The following is a 23609-nucleotide window of genomic DNA, read 5'->3' as shown; positions in this document are numbered from 1 at the left end:
CAACTCGTCACTTCTGTCCTTTCAACACTTGTGTTCCGTCTCAGCACCACCCACCTGCTACACTCACCAGCACCCACCCCACTCTTCTCACCCTCACACTCACGCACAATCATACCTCGTTCAGGGCACCCCTGCATTCACCACCTACACTAGCACCTACTTCACACATCCATCCTCTACAAACGCCCACTGCCACAACACCACTTGAGCACCCACCACACAACACCGACCCACATCGACCATTGTCAATGTGATGGCAACCAATTGCAAGGAGAGTGAGGGATTGGAAAGGAGAGAAGGAGAAAGTACCGCAAGTGAGCACTTACGTGCTATCTCATAGTCCCATCTTCCAGTCTTTTCCTCCATTTCTTAGGTTTGCATCACTCCCTCCTTCACACATCCTACAATTACCAACATCCTCATGACACACCCATACTCTGCTTGTGCCAATGCTGGCGGCTTCAGTGCATTTTTTTTGCCCTTGGACTCTACTTGATTGGCGCTTATAGAACCCTTCATTAGCAGCCTTGTCTGCAATATAAATTGATCATCACTCCGTCTCGTCCACCAGCCAGGCCTTAAAAAGATTTGAGGCTTTGCTGCCAATGCTGGCAACTCTCAGTGCGTTTCACTCTGAGACCTACTCACTTCTCATCGCTCCATCTTGTCTACCAGCTGGGCCTTAAAAATATTCATTTATAGAACCCTTCATCAGCAGCCTTGTCTGCAATATAAATTGATTATCAAATCATGTCAGATCTAATAGTGCAGTACTAATTTTCTACGGTACGAGAGTGTGTATGCAACGAAGTGATTATGTGTGTGTGTCTCATTTGTGTGTGTGTGGTGTCTGTGCGTGTGAGTTTTGCATGTGAAGAATAGTTGAACAGATCCAGCGCCATACAGCAACATTGAATGAGCTGAAGACCTGCATATTCAATTCCCTCAAAAACTTCCTTATCACAGTGAGAACGAACAAAAACAGATCTAGGATATATGGCCAACAATGCATGGGCTTGAGTGACTCATAGATCACACAACAGCTACTAAGTACTAATGAATGATAGTTCTTATCACAGGGATCTGTCCAGGAGATCTTTCAATCACATTCCTTAATGCTCTCTCTCCAACCTCAAGTGACTCAACCTCAAAAAAAACAGCATCCGGGATTCCTTCCACCATCAGCACATAATCTCTGGAAAGAGCAATTGTGAATGCTGAGATGTTAAGATAATCTGTAACTTACTCACTGCTGAAAACACCAATGTAATGCCCACTTGTGATGCAGGTGAAGGGTGGGGTAGAATTGGTGTTTGCTGGTATGTTGTATAGTATGCCGTGGTAGAAAAAGATATCACAATCATCCGCTATAGCACCAGCGACTTTTGCATAACTTCGCTCACCCTCATAGAAAACAATCTCATTGTGGTCCTCAGCATGCGCATATGATGGCACCGATGATATGTACACTCTGTTCTTGTTGCACAAATGTAGTAGTGTAAACAGATCACCAAGAAAACACGGCATAGATAGTATGCCTGAATCAGAGTGAGACTCATACAGAAATAAAAGATAGTACATACTAAAGATATCTTCTGACAGCTCATTCAGACCCCCGTCCAAGTCATGACAGAATGCCCGGTAAGATTCGGAAGTTGCTGTAGATGAAGTCAGAGCTGGGGGAACACGGGACCTGATCCCTAGTCATCATGCAAAATGAGACTGCATATGATTTGATCAAGAGATAGAGGAGAGCACTCACGAATGACACGGACATCGTTATCTTCCTTACTGCGACAGACAACAGCCATATGGTAAGATTCAGAAGATGTTGCCAGTGTATGCGAGTCCAGAGCTGGGGGAACACATGACTCAGAGCTGATCCCTACATCAATGAGACTACAAATGATTGGATTAAGAGATGACTCACGAATGTCATGGACGTCATCTTCTGCACTGGGTGTAGCCGGTGGACATGACAAAGATCGAACCATGTAAACAGATGTTGTTAGGTACTGTGCCGACTCAGGAAGCAGAGGGGTCAGGGCTTGGCTTCAGCTCTTGCGCTGCGCCCTTAGCCGAGTATGTGCCCCAAATTTGGAGCAGGTCTGATGTTGTCTGATGATAGGACGAGTGAACCGCTTAGGTCCGCTTTAAGGGTCGGGAGGTAAGAGCTACTAGTGGTGGACCGACTAGGAGCAGAGTGGAGAAGGCAGAGGATAATGAGGAGGGTGGAAAGGAGCTGGGGGAATACTTGATAGGAGCGGAGGAGGCGGAGGATAATGCGGAGGGTGGAAAGGAGCAGGGGGAATACTTGATAGGAGCGGAGGAGGCGGAGGATAATGCGGAGGGTGGAAAGGAGCAGGGGGAATACTTGATAGGGGCAGAGAAGTAAAGAGGAGACTTAGAGCACGGCTCTAAGTCGGAGCAGAGGGTCAGAGGTGACAACAAGGTGAAACTTGTGTCCAGAGGAGGCAAGGTCCTACTGAGAATTCTCACAAGTAGTAACTGCAAGAAGACAAGTAATATTAAGACTGAGGAAAATATCTAAGTACAGGATATGTTATATACTTCTAAGTATGAGGCAGTGATCAGGATAACTATGTTGTAAAGCTATGTACCAAGGATATAATTTGTAAGTACTTACACAGGCGAAGACATAAGTCGGAGCGGATATCAATATGTATGTGTTGGATCAGTGATAGAGCGTTAAGAGGAATTACTGGTGATCCAGAAGTAAGGGTCTATGTACCAAAGGGGAAAGTATATATCTAAGAGGGGAAAGCGGTTCCAGTTGAATGGAGACGTTATGGAAGGGGACCGGTTGGGCGGTCGAGCGGAAGCGTAGAAGCAGAATGCGGACTGTGATTGGACGGAGCGGAGGATGGATGGAGCGGAGGTGGTCAGAAAGCAAAGCGGATATTAATATTGGAGCAGTCAGATCAGGTATATGACAGATGTTGGTGATGGAATGATGGCAATGTGAAGCTAGAGGACAAAAGAAAAATGGCTTAGCCTTAAATACATGTAAACTATGGAGCTTACAAGTAGTGTAATGCATTAGCAGCAAGAATTGCATCAGTCACAGTGTCCATACCTTGTAGCGCAGCAGGTGTAATGCATTATGGGCTTGTGAGCTTACATAAATCTTATTTGCTGTTTTGTACCTTGAACTCACCTGCGACGCCTGCACTATGAGTGCCAGTGAGGGCAGTACAAACTCAAGTATTATCGAGCTGGCTTACTCCCTGCACCTTCATTGAAGACTTTTAACTGGCAAAAACGAGTGAGGCTCAATGAATATACACCTCCCAACTCAGGTGGCCCAAGTGTGCACACTGCATACACGTTTGTTTCACGAAGTCAAGGCTTTACTGTGCGAAGTTCGCAGGTTGTCAGTTTGCCGGCCTCATCTGAACAACTGGTCAGTATGAGAGTGGAGGAAGGGGCTGCATTAGACTACAACAGAAACTACTCTCTGGACAAGCAGGAACCTGACTGTGAGATTGAACCTGAGGTTACCAACAACAATAGGTGGAAGCGCAACATAGGAGTAAGTATTTTCCAATGACTTAGTTTGCAGAACTACTACATGTAATTTGAACATTGACGCCTCATGTATCCAGGATCACCCACTCTTGATGTGGATCAAGGACCATGACCTTTTTTTGCAGGAACTACTACAATATGAGGGCCGTGGGGACTACATACATGACACTATCTGCAGCAGCCACTACTCTGGCACTCCGTGATTTCAGTGTAAAGACTGCTTTTGCACCAAGCTGTGTTGTCATGATTGTATTGTTGCGACTCATACTAAAAATCCAATGCATCAGATCCAGGTGAGAGGTGATCAAATATATATGCATCACATTTACTTATGAATGTTTCTTTATAGGAGTGGAGAGGCTCTTACTTCATGACCATCTCACTCAAGAAGCTAGGGCTGCATGTGCAGCTTGGACATCCAGCAGGTGCTAAATGTCTGTTTCCTAAGAGGGCATTTAATGACGACTTCACTCTCATTGATACCAATGGGATCCATGAGATCGGCCTGGATTTCTGTGGTTGTGAGACCGCTCAGACACATATGAAGCAGCTGCTTCATACAGCCTGGTTCCCAGCAACAACTACTGATCCTCGTACTGCTGCTACTTTCTGAATCCTGGAACAATATCACATCTTATTGTTCGAATCTAAATGTTCAAGCTATGAGTTTTATCACACTATTGCATGACTCTCGGATAATACAGGACTCTACCCACGAAAGGTGTGTTTAACCTCTTGAATCTTGTTCAATAATCCGTCTCACGCATAGTATTAGGATTGTTATGAAGCATTTATGCAGATAGTGCGCGAATGGCAACATCTGAAAATGTTGAAGCGGGCTGGCCGGGGATACAATTCAGCCAGTGTAGAGAGTACTGGAAGCGGCAAATGTGCTGTGCTATGCCCAGCTTGTCCACAACCAGGTAAAAACCTACCTGATAACTGGCGCGATGCACCAAAAGGAAAACAGTACGAGTTATTACATTTATATCTTTACTCGCTCGGCTGATTAGTGAATAGTTGGTTGTATGCTCTCTTTGTGGCAATTGATGCCAACTTCCGCCTTAAAAGGCACATAGTGTCTAAGGATAGCATGGACCCTAGCCTTAGTTGCAGCTGGGCTTATTTTGTTGAGGAGACTGCCTACAAAAAATATCTACAAACCTGCAGCGGTAACACACAGCAGGTGAGCTTTTGTTGTATTTGCATATGTAATTGCCTCTGACCACCTATATACGTAGAAAAGCACATGTTCATCACATAATGCCATGAACATGGCAGACTCGAAAGCATTGCATGGTCTAGCCGTCATAGGAGTTGGGACCATTGATTGTGCATGGCACAACATGAAGCTGCTGAATGGTGTTGGCAATTTACAAAAAGGCGAAAGGTATGTACTAGACTAGCTGGCAGGTGATCATTGATACTGACTGAATGTAGATATAGTAATATGGATCTTTTGTTCTTCTCAGCACTCCGTGGACGCTGCACCAACACACTCAATGTTTCATATGACATTGCTTGTCAGTGGCACAAGAATTTATGGCAGAGGATGTCGACAATGCCACTCAACCTCCGTCTGGATCATCTGGCAATATTTGTCAGGTTTTTTGTTCCAAAGTTCCACCTCCCCGCACACGTGTTGACATGCCAGACCAATTTTTCGTTCAATTTTTCGAAGAATGTTGGACGAACAGATGGTGAAGCGCCTGAACACGGATGGTCAAATATCAACCCCATGGCCTCTAGTACCAAAGAAATGGGGCCAGGCTCACGGAGAGACGTACTTGATGACCATTTTGGCGACTGGAACTGGAAGAAGGTTGTAGGGCTTGGTAGGTTTCCACTGATACTCCATACTGGCACTTATGACATTGTATCTGCAACAGGCGCAACATTCGTAAAATGATGGAGGCCAAGAAAGAACAAGAGGCACATCAAACAGCATTTCAAGAACTCCACAAGGCGCTGGCACCCGAGACAACAGAGGCCTGGACGGTCAAAGTTGAATCCTGGGAGGAAAATCCAAATGATCTTTCGGTCACAAATCCATTCAAATCAAAAGTCATTGGTGAGTAGCGAACAAAATCTGATTGCGAGGTGCTACTGACAACTAGTATTACAAGCTGTTACACAAGCTGCTATTTGCCTCAAACTCACTCAGCTCGAGGCATACAAGCTCCAAGAAGGGACCGATGTTTCCCTGCATGCCGAAGTGTCCCCTAGCATATTTCTTGCATTGGGGATCATCCTCGAGAATGAACAGTGCATACTAGTACTAGTATCTATCATTCTTTTTCATTATGTTCATTTCTTCCCTAAGACGATGTCTGAAAGCAAATATCAGCAAGCAAGGACTGCATGCCACAGATACGCAAATGGCTGCAATTCAGCAGCTGTGGAATGCTTTACAGCGGAAGATTGATGCCTGGAAGTGCATCCAAATGCTCTACACTCCCGAAGTACAGCTACTCGAGTCCACAATCAATACCCCTTCCCGCCATATGTCCGATATAATCACGCCGGAAGATGCTAACCTCTGGCTCCCATCAGCTCTTTGTAGCAAGTCCATGGTTCCTAATGCCCGACTCGTCTCAACCGAGTGGGAGTTGCGGTATGCTCAGGCTGGCAATGCTCTTGAAGAAATCCGACAGAGCCTCTGCATGCATGGCTACATGTACTCATTCAAACGGGATTGGATTCGAGGCTAGAGTGCTAATACTCGTGCGCAGAACACTCTCAGCCGTGTTGAAGCGAAGACTGCAGCTGCAGCAGATAAATATTGCACCGCTCACACAGCTCTCTCGTCTCTCGCCCCAGTGCTTTGTAAGATTGGCTGGGATGATACATTCAAAGTGCTTGACAGGAACAATGATGTACGCAGGATGTCAGCTCCAAGGCATGGAGAGAGCGAAGGTCGAAGGCAACTGCCATGGATCTGGTTAGTTGAAGGTGTCAGAGATGATGCAGACAAGGCAATACAAGACGGTAAGTTCAATGTGAACCACAAATCGTAGAAGGTATGTGGCTGACTTTGTTGGTAGGTCTTAGGCTCAAATGGTGCAAATCTCGAGCTAGGGCTGCACACTGGGTAGAAGAAGTAGAGCTCCTTCAGGAGGAGATGTGCAGGGTGGTGTGCTTTCTTAGGTGGCATGGAGGCTGGTGGAAAAATAAGGTTGGAGAATGTGCGCTCGTCATTGCCAGCGACAACGAGAGTCTGATAGCCTATGAAGGTCTGGTGGCATACGCCCGTTGCCAGGCCCAGCTCAGGCATGATCTGGCTGACTGCTTTGACAGGATATGGGCAATACATCTCCTACCAGCAGCTACCTCTACTAGCATGACAAGTTTGAGTAGTGCTTGTCAAGATCACTTTCCAGATCTCCACCTTCCAGATGCTGTGCTTCACCCTTGATATTTTAATTTACCACTTACCAGCGGCTTATTTTGTACAAAAAACATTGATTCTTAATGGTACCATAACTGTTGGTCTGAGCTTCATGCCTCCCATACAGCGCGCAGGGATGTTTGTGGTGGTTATCATGCAATAATGCATTATGTGTCTTGTAGTTATCATGACCCAATGCATCATTTAAACTTGTAGTAACAGATGTTAATGCAATATGTGTATCTTGTCACTACAATGTATAATGCATTACCAGGACAAGAACTTGTGTTAAATCACCATTTATTGGCTGCACTGAAATTTTCCCCTAAAGAACTACTCCTAGGCCTCGTGGCGAATACACCACGAACACGGGTCGAAGACAGCACCTCGACACTGAGACAATCAGATGTGTTAACACAGATGGCATACGTGGAGCAACAACGGCTGGATGGTTATGAAGAGACAGTCCATCATGTGATTAGACGCAAAGTGGTGTTTGACAAAAGAATTCTACAGCGAAAGCCTGGTGAGGTCATTTTCAAAATTGGTCAACTAGTTCAAGTATACCACAATGATCTAGACTATACCTTCAAGACAGAATGAAAACTAATACCAAAATGGTTGGTTCCATGTCAAATTCAGTCAAGAAACCTCAACTCATATAAATTGGAAATGCTAGAAGGGAGATCAATACAAGGAGAATACAGTGCAAGGCGCTTGAGAGCGTTCACCCCAAGGATTGGTACCCAGTTAGCAAAGAAGCAGGAGATATATGAAATGAGAAAAGAAAACCAAGAAGAACCAAGAAGCGGGGGAGACGAAGAAGACAACTCCAAAGGAGATGAGAATATAACAGAGGATGAAGAAGAGGATGAAGAAGAATTCATAAAGGAGAACGGGAGTTGAAGCAGAGTGGGGAAGTGGCGTCGAGGGTGGTGCTGGTTCTTTATAGGGGGGTGCATGGACTAGGGGTCTCATGGGCAACAAGGACGAAGAGAAGTGTCCCACGGTCGATTCCGAGGCTTAGTCAGAGAAGGTTGACAGATTCAGGGAGAACACTGTATCATAGACATCATCATAGGACACTACGACACAAAGCCACATTGTCCCATCTCAGCGGTGCTAGGGAGTTCAAACGTTCAGTGTTCGCCGACGAATACAGAGCTGCCATGCCCATTCCTGAATTTAGCCTGACATGCTCGCCGCGCGCCAGTGATCCCATATGATATTACATGGTTAGTAGATGGTTCGAACTTCTCGATCCCTCAAGACATTTGACGTAGTTACTGAAGGTGAGATCAGTCCTGTTCCGACTAGCGGATTCGAGCTGGCATTGACCTGGCTTCGCAAGGTGACATTTTGTTCTACGCCAAATTGCCAATAGGTCTTGATTCACAAGGTAGATACTAGGTGGCAATCTGCTGGCATTGCAGATATCATCTGTTCGAAAAGGGGGATAGGTTCTTCGCATACTTAAAAGCAAGCCTTCTTCCTACTGTCCCCTTCAAATTTATTTGATCCCACATCACATCCTCACGAAAATGTATTTCTACTTTATCCTCACCGTTGTCGCTACCTTGACAGCATCGATATCTGCAGCATCAATACCTATCGGTGACCCTGAGAGTGAAACATGTCCTATATATTGCCTCTTAACAGCTGCTGCGCTGGGCAGGACTGCATAATAATTAGTATGAGTAGTTTGCGTCCTGTATTTAACCACATGACTCACCGGCGTGGTAGTTCGCCCTTGTATGTTTATGAGTGGGTGGCATGTCGCGGTGACAGTGAACTACAGTGAGTCGTGTTTCTGCTTTCGCATCGGTGCAGTATAGTCGATTGCACGACGCGTGAGTTAGTTACAAGGAAATGGACACCCCTCACGTTCCAGCCCAGGTCGCAATGATCAGTGTGGCTGCGCTGTTCTCTACAACCTCTGCCGCGTTGCAAGTCTGCCACGAGCTGTGTGGCAAGAACTTAGCAAGTTCGATAGAACATGATTGCTGATGATAAGGATAAGGGTTGTTCGAACGGATGAGTTTTAGAGACATCCATACCTACAACCTCTGCAAATAATTCGACACGCTAGTGTATTTTGAATCCAGTCGAAAAAGTTTTAAAAAATACATCTATTGCTGGAACGAAGCCTTGGCGAACGACAATCACAGTTCCCTCTCAGCCTTTGACGACTTGGCGGCCGCTTGGCTATAGCCCTTGTTGCCCAACCCATGTAGGAAAGGATCCTTGCTGAAATCAAAGACGGAGCATCCCCGAAGGACGGTCTGGTTGCACGAGAAACACCAATTGTTCGTGGAGTTGATTGTAGTCCACTGATTTATCAGCTCCGTTAGCCCGGAGCGGTCAAAAGTCGATGATGCAAACGCAGTACTCACAGCTAGTTCCTTGATGAATGATTTGAGGGTGATGCTATCGTTACCAAACATCTTGAGCTGGCGGAACTCGCTGTTCTGGGTTCCGTTTTTGAACTTCATGCTGACATGGTGTTCCCCTTGTGTATCTTTGGAGAGCTCCAAGGCAATGAGAGAGGCATGTTCGGCTAGCGGAGCCAAGAATCAGAGGGGTACATTGTACGCATGAAAAAAAAGCGTACGGATACCAGCAACATCAGGATCGGTCTTCGTTGCGTTCGTAACGTCAAAGAGACTGATGAAGGGCTTGTAATCAACGACATGCAACGCGATCTTGACTTTGTTGGCAGTTTCCGTCATGTTCCCAAGATGCCAGAAGACATTGGGAAGCAGGGTACGAATGGCGACTGCGCACCCAGGATTGTCAAGGTTTTCATGTGAATCAAACGGTCACTTACTCTCGCCAATCCCATTCTGGACAGAATCGGTGAAGACGCGTTGTTGCAGCCAGTTGGCGTAGTGACGAGCCTGCTGAACGTAGGTGGCTGGGAAATGTTCGTAGAAGCTCTTGTTGTGTGTGTATTGGAAATGGATATAGTCATAAATCTATTCACAGTAAGGCAGCAGGCTGATGACCAAAATGTGACGACTTACGTTCCACTGCGACGCATATCAGTAAGTTGAGAATGACTTGTAAAACACGAATACGCACCATGTTCGTGAAATTATTGCTTGTGTCGCCTAGGAAGGGTTTTAGCAGCATTAAGGAACGGCTGAGCGGTTGTAGACATGTTCTTCACTAGAGCGGAGGCGTAAAGGCGCTTCAGGTGGAATTGGAAATACTGACAGTGTAGACAGAACGTGAGTGCCCATAAAAGCCCGGTGAATAATTCAAAAATCGCTTACATTGCAATCCTCCCAGCTATTGAAAACGGGGTTTATCTTAGGATCCACCATGTACAACTGTAATGCAACATGAGAACTACGGGACGCAGGCGAATTACTGAGCTTACCTGGGATGTACTGGTATCCACCCAGAGGAGGCATGACCTTCTGTCCAGTAGCGAGAGTAGTCGCGCCCAGTTCGGTAGGAGGATACAACCCTTGGAGCAAAGCGTAGGCGGAGTTGACAATCATTTCAGCACCACCACCAGCGGCACGAGCGGAGAGCTGGTCGACTATGGCAACATCGGTGCTGATACCCTGAATGAACGAGTTGGAATCATGACGAAGGTAGGTATTCCTGATGAAAGATCCCAAGTTTGATGATTGTTGCTGCAGTGGAACGTCAGCTGCGAGCAATTCAGAGTTCATACTGAAGACATACTGCGCCGAGCGGAGTAAGAGACCCTGGGGTTGACTTGAACGTGGTTGGCTCTTGATAGTGCGTAGTACCGTCACCATGGCGGGCTAAGAGAACGACCCCGACGAGTCCAGCGGAAGAGAATGTTTACCATTGCTAAACGAATGAAGTTATAGAAGGGCTAAAATGGTGATGATTAGGATTGATGTTAGGGTATAGTAGCCTAGAATGCGAGTTAGACGATGATTTATATGCACGACACGCCAGCGTGCACGTTGGACAGGGTACATACCTATGGATGTTGATGGTACAAATATGAGGAAGATTCTGCGGCAAACTAGAACATAAATAACGCGCTCAGCACTGGTCACGAGACCAAAATAATTCTAGCAATGAGTTATTATGTAATAATACTGCCGAGGACATCTTTGGACGTCCAGTGCAAGTACATCCGAGCCTTGAGCTCGAGTAGCATCGTAAGGAAGGAAGAACAGCTGGCCAGGCAGGCCCCTATGTGAGATGCTTTGTATTTGCTATATACTCACCGTGGACGCGCTGACTATCATGTGACTATCAGTACGAATACTGCAGTCGCTTAGTCTCGTCTACGCACCTGTCAAACTCAAGTTCAACACCATTCATTACCCTTCTGGCTGATAAGCATCGATTATTGTAATGTGGGAGCGCACGCTCCAGGATCTTATTCGTGGCCTGCGGGCTAACAAGAATGATGAAAGCAAGTTCATTGGGCAGGCCATGGACGAGATCAGGCGTGAAATCAAGAGCAAGGATATGGCGCTCAAGGCTGGTGCTGTCATGAAACTTACATATGTGCGCTACTCTTATTCTCTTGACTACCTTCAAACATGACATCCTTTTGTAGCTGGAAATGCTAGGATATGACATGAGCTGGGCTTCCTTTCACATCGTAGAAGTCATGTCGTCTCCCAAGATTCATCTCAAGAGTGTAGGCTATCTTGGTGCTGTCCAGTCGTTTAACGAGGATACGGATGTGTTGATGTTAACTACCAATTTGCTCAAGAAGGTGAGAGGGTGTTCAGCCTGTAGTATGAAACAAGCCATTGAATCACATCTAGGATCTCAGTTCGACGCCTGCAGACGTTGCAGTCACTCTAAATGGCGTTTCTTCCATTATGACCGCAGACCTCGCACGCGACCTCAGTCCTGACTTGGTTGGTATGCTCAACCACTCCCGACCCCACATACGCAAGAGAGCAGTTGCTGCTATGTACAGAGTGTTCGACAAGTACCCTGAAGCTCTCCGTCATGGTATTGGCCGATTGCAGGAAAAGCTGGAAGATTCCGATCCAGGTCAGCACAAGCTCAACGAGACGAGACTGCCTGTTTAACCGAGGCACACACTCAGGTGTGGTTTGCGCAACTGTGAATGTCTTGTGTGAGCTCGCCCGGAAGAACCCCCAAGACTACCTTCCGCTCGCCCCGCAACTATTCCATCTTCTAACCACGTCATCTAACAACTGGATGCTCATCAAGATCGTCAAATTGGTATAAACTTCTCTTGCTTTTTACGAGTGCTGCTTACTCTCATTAGTTTGGTTCTATCTCGCCTTATGAACCCCGGCTAGTGAAGAAACTGCAGCCACCAATCACCGACCTGATATCCACGACGTCCGCGATATCCCTCCTATACGAGTGTGTACATACATGTATCATCGGGAATATGCTGCAGGGCCCTACCGGTTACTCGCTTGCGCGAACGTGCGTATCTAAACTCGCAGCCTTCATTGAAGACCCAGATCAGAACTGTCTGTGTTTATTTTGTTCTTCCGACGGGTAACTAACCCAACTACAGTGAAGTACATCGCCTTGCTCGCCATGGTGAAGATCGTACCCACGCACCCCCACTTGGTCGCAGAGCACCAAAATACAATCCTCTCAAGTGTCGATGATGAAGATATCAGCATCCGTATGCGTGCGCTAGATCTTCTTTCAGCACTCGTAAGTTACCATGACACTTTCTTCTTGCTGTCTAATTCAAATTGCGCAGGTCAATCGAGACAATCTCCAATCGATCGTGCAGCAGGTGCTGTCGCATCTCGTCAAGCCTGAATCCTCCGCCGTTCCTTCTGCAGTGCAATCCCTGTCTCAGCATATTGTCCCCTCTACGCCTGCAAAGTCACTGAATGCACCATCTCAGTCCACCGCCTACCGTCTTGTCCTCTCACAAAGGATCATGACAATGTGCTCTCAAAACACCTACGACAACGTTGCCGATTTCGAATGGTATCTCTCAGTCCTGGTTGACCTCGCATACGTATCGAACGTCGACATTGGCGTGCAAATTCGCGACCAATTAGTAGACGTTGTCGGACGCGTCAGAGCGGCTAGGAGCTACGCCGTTAAATTGATGGTGAAGGTATTGTCTGATGATACATTTTTGCTGCATGCTGGTGAGCCGGGTAGTTGTTCCGAGGTACTATGGGCAGCGGCTTGGATATGCGGGGAGTACTGCAGGTGCGTTCTAAGAATTCACTCCTTTCTGAAATACTGAACGATTGTGCTACAGCGAACTTTCTGCGCCAGACGAACTTATTCCATATCTGCTCCAGCCAGAGACTGCATCTCTCAGCCCTGACATCACCGCCGTGTGTATTCAATCCGCCACGAAACTCTTCGGATACTGGGCTTCCGAAGCGGCAAAGCAGTGGACAGAGAGCTTCCTCGAGGACCTCAAGAGAGCTGTCGATATCATGATTGAACAGATGGAACAATTTGCATCGAGCACGCAGATCGAAGTCCAAGAACGCGTGAGTGAATCATGACGATTACCACCATCAGGGGTCCACGGATTAATCGTTTTTTGTAGGCTGCGAACCTTCTTCAGTTGCTCACCTTCATCAAGCGCGATGTAGCAATGTACAAACCAAAGCAGGAAACTGGTTTCTCAGATCCGAGCGCAGCCGCCTTCGATCCCGTTTCAGAACCCAGTTTCCCAAAGAGCCTTTACCTCATCGAGCCGCTCTTCTCATCGCACGAGCTCAATCCTGTTGCATCTATCGCGCAAGCCAGCGTGCCAATTCCTGACGGACTTGACCTGAACATGTGGATTGTGCCGTCGATGCAAGAGCGTGTCGCGGAAGAGGGTGATGACGGTGAAGTGACTGAGCGGAAGACCAAGAGAAGTAAGAAAGGGAAGGAGAAGGAGTCCGCAAGCAGGACAAAAGTCAAAGGCGGAAAGAAGAAGCAGAAGGAGGGGGGCTACCAGGAGGAGCTTGCGCCGCAAGAAGAGGAGACTCCAGAAGAGAAAGCTGAGCGAGAGAGGGTAGGCCTTCGCCATAAGCTCCGCATTACTTGGACTCAATCTAACGTCCAACAGCTCAAGGCGGAGCGGCTAGAACGAATGCGGGATGACCCATACTACATCATGGACGATCAACCCAAGCCTCCTGCCGAAGATGTCGATTCAATACCCGTTGTCCGACTAGACGGTCCCTTGCCACTGCCAAAAGGTACATTTCCTCTCCACGCACACGAAGAAGACTGACGATCTTGTGTAGAGGAACCTCGCCTTCCCGGTCTGAGAAGCAGCGCGTCAATACGATCCACGCCTCCACCATTTGTCGTCGAAAGAGAAGGCGAAATGCCTGCGGGCGTTGTTGTCACGCCGCGATCGTCAACTCCCGTGCCATTGCGGCGCCCAACTCCAAATTCATTTGACCTCACCGGGACGCCCCCGCCTTCCCTACCTTCTTTCCAATCATATGAAGTTCCTGATGACGAACTCCGCATGAGCACTCCAGAACCCATCAAAGTCACGCGTGCCAAGAAGAAGGGAACAGGCACAACGAAGAAGAAACGGACGGTGAAGCCAGAGACGAAGGCGGATGACAATGGCGCAGCAGTACATTGATATCCCTTGGTGCTCCACGCCTCACATCTATACTATGAAGAGCTATATGATGTACGTGTGTGCGAGGGTAAGCTGAATGTTCGTGTCGGAGGTGAGAGTGTTGATGTGTCATAAGAATGCAACGACGAAGAGACAAGAACGCATGTCAGTGGTACAGTAACCTTCTGCTAATCATCCTCTACTCGCCCCACGGAGCCCATGGTCTCATAATCACACCTGGAATGATGGGCTTCAGTGTGGCTCGAGCTCGCTTCCTGTGTCGATACTCGAGGGAAGATGATTGGCTCAGTCTGACGATAGGACTCTGGAATGTCAAAGCTTCAAGAAGACCTTCAAGTACAAAATTGAATCGTGTCTGAATTCGTCATCACACTCACATATAAAAGACTATGAAGTTGTTGTTAACTTCAGTCCAATTCATGTAAAGTAGAACCCTCCTGGTACGTCCTTCGTGATTAATATTGGCGCCGCCTTGACCAACTCGCCTCCCTTCATGTCGAGCTTCTGGGCCCATCGGTTTGTGTCCACTGCCCCTCCCTGTCCCCGCGGTCCCAAGTGTTTTTCCTGCTTTTCCCAGTCTTCTTCGTTTCCCCCTGTCCGACCGTTCCCGGTGGTTCCGCGGCGATAACGGAGAAAAGAAGGGGAGGATATCCCCGCCTTGAATGCGGATTTCCCCTCATCGTCTCCGTATAAAGACCCAGTGCACTGGGGGCGCTTCCGAGAATTTCAGATCATCTTCGCAAGAACCGGGCATTTCGATCGAGCGAATCCAAATTGTCTATTTCTTGCAAGGAAAGGCCGTCATCTCATGCATTAATACTTGGAGGTTCTTGAACCAGGGTGATCCGTATGGTTTAGCACCATGCCATAGTTCAAGAACCCTCGTCGTACACCCTTCCTTATTAACACCGGGACTGCCTTGACCAACTCTCCACCCTTCATGCATCGCTTCCGAGTCTGGGCCCCGCCATCTCATCCGTATCCACTGCACCTGGCACCCCGCTCCTTTGCCTCCTTTTTCCTGTTTTCTTCGTTTCTCTGTTGCTCATCTATTTATTCTCCCGCCGTTCTGGGCGGTTCCGCGTTGCCTTTCATGTCCCCGTCGTCGGTATCTACACTGGACACTCTACATTGCATCTATCTCACACCGACTCCAACTCACAGTTAATGAACTTCTTTACAACGATCAATCAATACATTGATATTCCTTGACACTCCGCACTCTTCATTCATACTAATAAGAACTACACGATATACAGGCAAGATGGTATGGTAAGATGGGGGTGAATGCGTGTGTGGGGGTAGGCATGAATGTTCGTGTTCGTGGAGCGAGAGTGTCCTAAACAGCGATGAAAGCAAGGAAGAAATTAAGACTGCAAACCAAAGATATTGATGGTACAGTAGCCTACTGCTAGTGATCTTCTACTCGCTCCACAGAGTCCACAATTTCATTCACGAGTTCCATAGTCATGCCTGGAATGATGCGCTCAGCCTCTGTAAAGGCCCGCTGTAGGGCGCTTAGCGCGACTCGCGCTTCCTGTGTCGATACTCGAGGGAACAACTTAACGCGCTGATTAGTGCAGTCTCTCGATAGGAACACGGTACCCTTACCGAAGCTATTGCAGGTAATATCACAGAATCAAGCATAGTGGTATCAGGCAACTCATCGTCCTCCGGCTCATCCGGTTTCTGGTGAAGAGTAGCACCTCTGGGATACGTATCCAGATATTGATCACCATAATCCTCATCCGAAGGCTCTCGCTCGTGACCCGTTTGTTTGTCGTTGCTGGGGCCCCCACTCGGCATGTGCCTTACGGTAGCCTGCTCATATACGGTTGGTGCTTGTACGGATGGTGGTGACGATGGCAGCGTTGGTGAGGACGAAGGCAACGGCGGCAGCTCCGTCTTGGACCTTACTGATGATCCGGACGCCCTCTTTGCTGTGATGGAAGACGATGTTGATGTCTCGCGAGAAGTTCCGTTCATTTCCCATGTGAGGGGAGGACCAGAGACCTTGATCGAGTTCTGTGCACGCCCGATCGTCCCCGGCCGCCCTGTGTGTCGGACAGTACCAAAGTCCCAGAGATCTTCTAGGTCGGCGTTTGCGGGTCTAGAAAAGATACATTAGAAGATGTCAATAAAGATAGGAATGACCTACAATTCCTGATTAACTACTTGTTCCTCTTCCTCCGCGCGATCTCCACCCTCAGCCTTCCATCGCTCGTGCCTCTCGATCAGTTCTGTGAGGTAACTAGCCTTCTTTGACATGCGAACAAACTTGTGTTTCAACAGCTCGCGTGCCGTCGGGCGCTGTGTTATATTTGTCAATCTCAGTCACGGTGATATAAATGAACGCAAGGAATGGAGAGACTAACATCGCGGGGATCTCGTTGTAAACAATACGCAACAAAGTCCCGAAATGGTTTGGAGAAGTGACCGTCCAGCTGCGGCGGGGGGTTCTTGGGTATAAGGAATAGTACCTGTGTCGTGACGTGTCAGAGACGTCACTGAATCTGGGAGCCGCCCGGTCCCGCTTACCTTCATCGGATGGAGCTCCGCGTACGGTGGCTCGCCCTTGGCCAGCTCAATTGCAGTTATACCCAAGCTCCATATATCCGCTTTGTGGTCATAACCACTCTGCTTGATTACCTCAGGCGACATCCAGTATGGCGTGCCCACAAAAGTGTTCTTCTTGGCGGACAGAGTTCCAGATAGCTGCCCAGACACACCAAAGTCGGCAAGCTTGACATCGCCTGTTGCGGAAAGCAGTATGTTGGCAGCTGTGCACGATATGAAATAAGCGACAGATGAATCAGGAGCGGGGTGTAATGACCTTTGATGTCCCGATGCAGCTTTCCCTCTGTGTGCAGATAATCAAGTCCGCGGAGAAGCTCTCGGACGATGATTGCGATGTACTCTTCTCGAAATACGCCGGGTTTCATCTTGTGTAATGTGAAATGAGCCCCAAGTTACTAGGCTTAGTTGCGATCATACCAAATCAGAGCATGAGCCACCCGAGCAGTACCTATATATCCATCAGGGAATGAGAATGGAACGGAATTAATGAACGCACTCCATGACTATCCATAGGTTAGAACCCTTGAGGAAGGATCCATGGTATCTTGCGTACAAAAGTGCTGCATGTTAATCTCATCGAATCCAGACAAGAGTAGGACGGCAATGGAAGGTACGAACTTGGTGACGTGTGGTGAGTCTAACTGTGATAAAATCTGTATTTCTTGTTGAATGTCCTCTATCTCATCTTCTGCGCTTTCAAGGTCTATGATCTTGATGGCGACTGTCTTCATTGTTCGCTTGTCATATCTAAATAACGCATGAGGGGGACCGCTGGCGGGTTAGCATTGTGATAGCAGACCCTTTGTAGACTTCTCCAAAAGATCCCTTCCCTGGCGCAGACGGTCAGTTCGCTGCGATGAGGAACAGAACCTGATGCGCACCGATTTTGTCTTGTTTCACATATAACTCTTCCGGGTCTTGATTGCAAGCATCCTGGTAGTCTCTCATGAATTAACTTCTCGCCGACATCTTCCTCATGCTCACCATCATTTATCGCACTCCCACTGAGTAAATTGGTTTCGAATATTTGGAATTGAAGGATCTTCGGGGATGACTCTGGTATATCAAGTGATCGGTTGGAGCTGGTATCTGGTATCGAAGTTGCTTTGAAGGGAGGGTATCAGGAGGGAAAGTCTCAAGTGTCAGTTGCGGAGAGGTTGGTTGAAGGTGCCTTATTTTATCTTGACGGTGGTGGCAGGCCCAGGACTGCAGCCGCACAAAGCCACAAAGGCTTCTTTTACTACGCTACCCATAAGTATGGTCTCGCTACTGTTTTCCTGTACGTTGAATGACTCTTTTCCAGTGATTTTTACAGGTGTTACTACGTGTCTTTGTTCACAGTCATTCATTGGTCCTGGGCCTGAATTCTTGACTCCGTGCCTCTCTAATAGGTCATACGCGTCAATCCAATCTCACAAGGAGACTTCGATGTCTCCCAGTTTAGTACTGCGGGAGTACCGACGTATTCCTCAAATGGAGACCTCTCCCGCTGTCCTTCGCCACCTGTGTGGACCTGTTACGACGTACGCTTTCCATACTATAGTAAGCCGTGGCCTCGACCTGTTACTTCATTTCCTTTTTCCGAGTCGTTGCCAGTGCTTGCATACAGCCTAATTGAATGAGGCTCCAAGGAACCTTGCGACACGGCTTTGTTGTCTTATCTAGGCTCACACAAGCTGAAGAACCTGATGCCGCACACTAGCTCCCTCGCCAGAACTGCCCACCCCGCTCGATAAATTCAGCAGATTGCACTTCGAACAAAAAACCGCACTTGATGGTATTGTAGCATATGTAAAAATTGCACTCGGGTCAGACGGTTTGGTTGGCTTCAAGAAGCACCCGCTGCAGCGCCAGATTGGACTGGACATGTATTCGATCGAAAAGACACCTGGATGACGCAGCTGTGATCCCAGGACCTTCACGATGACCGAACAATTACAACACGGGTAATTCGCATTCAGCTTCTTACCGATCCTCCCGAGAAGAACACGATATCAGAGGGACTAGATGATAAAGAGGTTTCATGAATCGAATCTGGAATGCATGTGACGCCATCTGAAGCTGGTGTCGGATGTAGCACCGCCTGATAAAGTATCTGAATGTTGACCATATGAGCGCTGTTCATGAGGATTCCACAAATGATACGGTCGTGCAGGTGTCTCTATGATTCTTACAAAATACCATTGCCTTCTCGTCCACAGAAGCCGGCTATCTCAACGCTCATAGGTTAGTATTCTATTGAACATGCCAATCATCCTCCTTTTGATTACTAAATTATATACATTTTACTGTCAACACGAACTCCCTGTGTTAGAAGAGATCCGCTAACTGGCTCTAGCGCAGCGTGATAGGGTCGCGTGCAACGCCAGGATGATAGTTCTCCAATCCTCGCATCATCGGCATATTCGCAACTTGACCTCGTGCCCATATGCTGTCCCTCGTACACACGATATAACACAGCTCAGGCAAATGACTTCGTCGTAATCTGCCAAATTCTTTCTGCGTTATTCATCAAATATTTGTAGATGTTCAATGATTGCCATGTGACAATATTGCTGACTCGTTGACAGACTTTAGATAGTGACGTGGAATTCTCAGTCATCGAGGGGATCACTGGTCGTGTAAGACCTCAGGATTCCAGCGAGTTCTACGTCTTGGAGTTTTTCAAGTCAAACGGTACTTTCCCTCGCGTCGTAGATGCCCCGCAGCTTAAACTCTCTTACGGCGGCTTTTCTCCGGTGGACCCCGTCGACACTGGAGATGGTCCCCAAGCCCTTCACCAATATCTCATTATTGGCAGAGTTAGATGATGAGGTTGCCCACTCAATTTTCGAGCCCCGCAGCTCGAAGAACTTGTCAATAGTGGACTAGTAAGCCAATTCGGAAGCGAGGAATTGGTACACCGCATGCCATGCGCTATCCATCGCACCGACGACCCACCTGCAGGTTACATCGCCATTGAATTGTAATCATCGAAAAGACCAAACTGCATTTCACTCACGAATGACGGGTGCTGACGGCCTCTCCAGCGATATGCAACCTCTTGTTGGCATTTGGTACAGTGAGAGGTGTATGAACCCTCCAGGCCCGAAGAACGCAAAGGCACCTGTAGTAGAGAGAGGGAGCAGCGATTGGCTTACATCAATATTCAGACTCACCTATGGTGAGCGGGTCGTGGTTCCAGTCCTATGCAAATATGTCCACATGCTGACCCGACAAGAAATTGTGAGGTTGTGCAGTTCTGCGAGATTGGGCAGCACGAGTTCCTTCAGTTGCTCGTTGGACTCTGTTTTACCGGTGTTGATGAGTAATCCCAAGCGTTCTGCGTCATTTGTCCAACAGTAGCTCGCGATAAGCACCGTGGACGGTAAATTAGAATCAACTCCGTAAGGGGGTAAACAATAATTCGAATGGGAAGTTCAGTGAATGACTGACCTCCTAAAATACCGAAACGGTCCGTCCATCACGCCATTTCGAAGCGGATACCAACCTTGGTCGAAGGACCGTACTGCAGCTTATGCAACGCATTTCTCTGCATTAAGTCGAAACCAGCACCGGAAAGATCAATCGTCTGCAGGCCCGGCAGAGGGATAGTCGATATAACGTCTGAATATGTGCGCGGGCTAGATTCGCCCCGTACAGAAACCGTCATGCCGCTAGTACCGACTTGAGAGATCCTCGCAACGCTCTTGTTGAACTGGATTAGAGGATTGGTGCCTTGAGCATTACGTCATGCAGTTGGTAGGCACTTGAGAACCGCCCCTGGCCACGGGAAGAATGGGAACGAGCTCAGAGATAGCACATAGACTTACCTAAGACACGTCCAATCTACGCCTCAAGAGGTCTGCGACCCGACCTTGGCGGATGCCAGCGCCTTGAGAATTGTTTCAGTTAAACCGCAGTCACACACCAGTTGATAAGTTAGTGGTAAGATGCATGGGCGCAAGGTCGAGGCTAACACTGGGGACATACTTGAATAACATGTGCTTATGCGCGGAGCGAGATTTCTTTCTCATGACTTCCCAGTCCCTTTCGGTATGCTGCTCTAAGTCCTTCATGAGCAGGCGGGTGAATGGCATAACGACGTCGGCGATAATCTTGTCAACCCCCACGTTGGGGCACTCAGACTCCATTCTCATTTCCCGGGCGTGAAAGTCAGGAGGGTGCAATGTACCAGTGATTCGGTAACATTGATTGTTGAAAATACATGAAAGTACTCCTGCCTTTGCCGCGTAGTAGTAATTGACAAATTTGGATTTTTTTTTAGAAGTTCACTGAAATGATTGCCGTCGAACGTTGAGCTTCGAGTAGTCGATTACCTGGCCCAAGTGCTTCATAACGCCGGTCTTGTAATTGCCTTGATCGTCCTTCGGCAGGGGGTACCTCATGACACCAAAATCCTAATTGGCGGAAAAGCCAAGAGGTTACAAGGAGAGCATCTTCGGCGCAGCAGCATCGAATGAGTGACATACGTAGTAATCGTATTCTTTAATATCCGTGAAACGGTAGGGTGAAGAGGCGGCCGCCGGTGCGGTTCGACGCCTCCAAGATCTCGTACTGGATGCCCAGCGCGTCTAGCATGAGGGCGGTATATAGACCATCAATTCCTGCGCCAAAAATTCCTACTGTACCCGTCTCGCCGTGACCATCCCCTGGGAGCGCAGGTAGCTGCGGGAGTGTGAGGTGATAGGAAAGCATTTTGAGGAGAACACCGTGATAATCTTCAGCGATGTTTCGACCCCAGTAGTTTAGCATGTCTCCCTCGATCTATGGTAAGAGCAAGTGGTATTGAAGATTGAATGTGTCGAATATGACTCGTCTTGTATGGGCAGACCGAGAATCACCTCATATATTATGTTGGAAAAAATAAGGACTACGTCATTCTGTAAGTAACTGCACAACGCAAGGAACATCTAGACCGGAACACTCACAACGTTTCTCTAGAATTCGGTACCATGAAATGCGACAAGGGTGCTGTAAACAAGTTCCAAGATGGTCAGGAACTTCATGGTGAAGATCCGAGATAGAATAGCTTCGTTGGACGGGAATTGTCAAAACTCTATGGCGCATGACCAGTACTAGTTAGAACTACATACGCCGTCCCAATATGCCGTCTTCGGCAATAACATCTATCGATCACTTATGAACGCAGCCGAAGTACTTACGTGCCCACGAGGAAGTGGCAGCAGCTCAGCTCTTCTGAACGTTCTCGGTTCCTAGACATCATTAACTTTGAGGTCCGAGCCTATCATCATTAATGAGACAATCTGTTATCTATCGTATGCAAGACCCCGAGGAGCCCATCCACGTTCTTAAACACTATTGGATTCGACAGATGAAGAGGTGAAATGGGCTTGGAACAGGTTGTACGGTATTGTCCTGCGAGACGCACGTGTGTACGGGTGAGGGAAACACTCCCGCTGTTGCTGCAGCCTGCGTAAAGTAGCCGCGACCTACCTCGTCGAGAAGGTGCGGGTTTCGCGAGGTGAGCATGGGTAGAGAGTCGATGCTAAATCCAGACTCTCTAGGTAAAACGCTTAAATCAAGTCACAAGTGTGGACCCAGCAAAAAGCTGTGCTTCTCGGCAAACTCGGTAGGCAGCCTTGATTAATCTGATTGCGAGAGCATTACCCTCCGTATAAAGTTAGTACTTATGTTACACAAGGTTACACACAGACGAGCATTTTGGTTGGTATGGTAAGCCAGTTTCAATGAAAATACTTGGCCATAATGTGCGGTACGACCTGCTTGGCTATGGCGCAGAAAACCTCCTTAGGTCGGCTCAGCCATTAAACCTCACTTTGTGAAAGGGGCTTCAAACCAGCTCACTCCTTACCATGTCGCCGCTCCGAGGATGGCAGTTCTCCAATCCTCGCATCGTCGTCAGCATCATCATAGCTTGCCTCATGTACACCGACCGTTTCTCGCGGATACAGAACAACACAGCACAGGCAAATGACGTTGTTGCAATCTCCCAAACTCCTTCTGCATTATTCAGGGATAGATCTATCAACACAACAAAACGATGACTCGACTGTCATTGATATGGATGCAGGTAATCTTCAATGGACGAGATGTGGTAATTGCTGACTCGTTGACAGAGTATGGTTATCAGTCACCGAGGGGATTACCGGTCGTGTCATGGTAATGCCTGATGACGATTTTTACTTCTTGGAGTTTATCAACTCAGACGGTGCTCGTGTCAAGGATATTCTACAGCTTAAACTCCTTCATGTCCCGGAGCTCTGCCGCAGCAATCCCAACTTTTTGGGGCCTGGTTGGGGTATCGTTCAGTTCTACACCCTTTTTGTGGAAGATGAATATAGGATATACTACAATGATGTCCTCAAGAAAACAGTCGATTTCCCTCGTATTAAGCAGGAGGCACCATATGTCTGAGAATAACCTACTTGTAAGCTAGCACGTAAAATATGATGCGCAACTGTTGAAATTCACCTGCTCGCTGCGTTGACGTGCCTATCTACCTGTCCGCGTGATGCGGACAAGCTATACGCGCAAGATGCCAGGGAA

At 47.8% G+C, this 23609-nt stretch overlaps 5 protein-coding genes across 5 annotated transcripts; 2 read left to right on the top strand and 3 right to left on the bottom strand.

Annotated features, from left to right (window-relative positions):
• Nucleotides 1-3430: 3430 nt before the first annotated feature.
• EDB91DRAFT_1237718 (uncharacterized protein) lies at nt 3431-6964 on the top strand (the record flags this gene model as incomplete). The annotated part of the gene is made up of 13 exons (XM_041321618.1): nt 3431-3553; nt 3759-3842; nt 3899-4142; nt 4254-4270; nt 4325-4518; nt 4570-4735; nt 4791-4939; nt 4990-5388; nt 5439-5620; nt 5667-5814; nt 5873-6226; nt 6263-6537; nt 6594-6964. The coding sequence occupies 13 exons, from the start codon at nt 3431-3433 to the stop codon at nt 6962-6964; spliced, it is 2706 nt and encodes a 901-aa protein (XP_041176516.1).
• A 1705-nt stretch (nt 6965-8669) lies between these two features.
• EDB91DRAFT_1138182 (phosphoglycerate mutase-like protein) lies at nt 8670-10921 on the bottom strand. The gene is made up of 11 exons (XM_041318881.1): nt 10902-10921; nt 10761-10832; nt 10213-10581; nt 10078-10148; nt 10019-10037; nt 9961-9966; nt 9765-9912; nt 9549-9713; nt 9331-9494; nt 8836-9267; nt 8670-8736 (listed from the first exon to the last, which is right to left on the bottom strand). The coding sequence occupies exons 2-10, from the start codon at nt 10761-10763 to the stop codon at nt 9100-9102; spliced, it is 1113 nt and encodes a 370-aa protein (XP_041176515.1). The 5' UTR covers nt 10764-10832; nt 10902-10921; the 3' UTR covers nt 8670-8736; nt 8836-9099.
• A 107-nt stretch (nt 10922-11028) lies between these two features.
• On the top strand, nt 11029-14835 carry EDB91DRAFT_1138176 (adaptin N terminal region-domain-containing protein). The gene is made up of 12 exons (XM_041318880.1): nt 11029-11440; nt 11493-11654; nt 11707-11941; nt 11997-12136; nt 12183-12396; nt 12444-12589; nt 12639-13105; nt 13158-13398; nt 13458-13913; nt 13968-14100; nt 14149-14568; nt 14617-14835. Exons 1-11 carry the CDS (start codon nt 11285-11287, stop codon nt 14499-14501), a joined length of 2703 nt encoding a protein of 900 aa, XP_041176514.1. The 5' UTR covers nt 11029-11284; the 3' UTR covers nt 14502-14568; nt 14617-14835.
• Nucleotides 14836-15668: 833 nt separating this feature from the next.
• On the bottom strand, nt 15669-18201 carry EDB91DRAFT_449432 (kinase-like domain-containing protein). Its single transcript, XM_041327307.1, has 12 exons — nt 18063-18201; nt 17960-18011; nt 17878-17908; nt 17697-17825; nt 17575-17622; nt 17496-17526; nt 17335-17443; nt 17040-17281; nt 16877-16981; nt 16660-16811; nt 16113-16611; nt 15669-16062 (listed from the first exon to the last, which is right to left on the bottom strand). Exons 1-12 carry the CDS (start codon nt 18066-18068, stop codon nt 15913-15915), a joined length of 1554 nt encoding a protein of 517 aa, XP_041176513.1. The 5' UTR covers nt 18069-18201; the 3' UTR covers nt 15669-15912.
• Nucleotides 18202-20276: 2075 nt separating this feature from the next.
• On the bottom strand, nt 20277-20730 carry EDB91DRAFT_1138144 (uncharacterized protein; the record flags this gene model as incomplete). The annotated part of the gene is made up of 2 exons (XM_041318879.1): nt 20277-20516; nt 20565-20730. Coding segments are annotated over 2 exons (309 nt in total), but the record flags the coding sequence as incomplete, so codon positions are not given.
• Between the last annotated feature and the right edge of the window lie 2879 nt (nt 20731-23609).

The sequence above is a fragment of the Suillus paluster genome (assembly GCF_016628075.1).
Source record: "Suillus paluster strain FC165 chromosome Unknown EDB91scaffold_31, whole genome shotgun sequence".
Lineage (NCBI taxonomy): Eukaryota > Fungi > Basidiomycota > Agaricomycetes > Boletales > Suillaceae > Suillus > Suillus paluster.
This window is presented reverse-complemented; position numbering and strand designations above follow the sequence as displayed.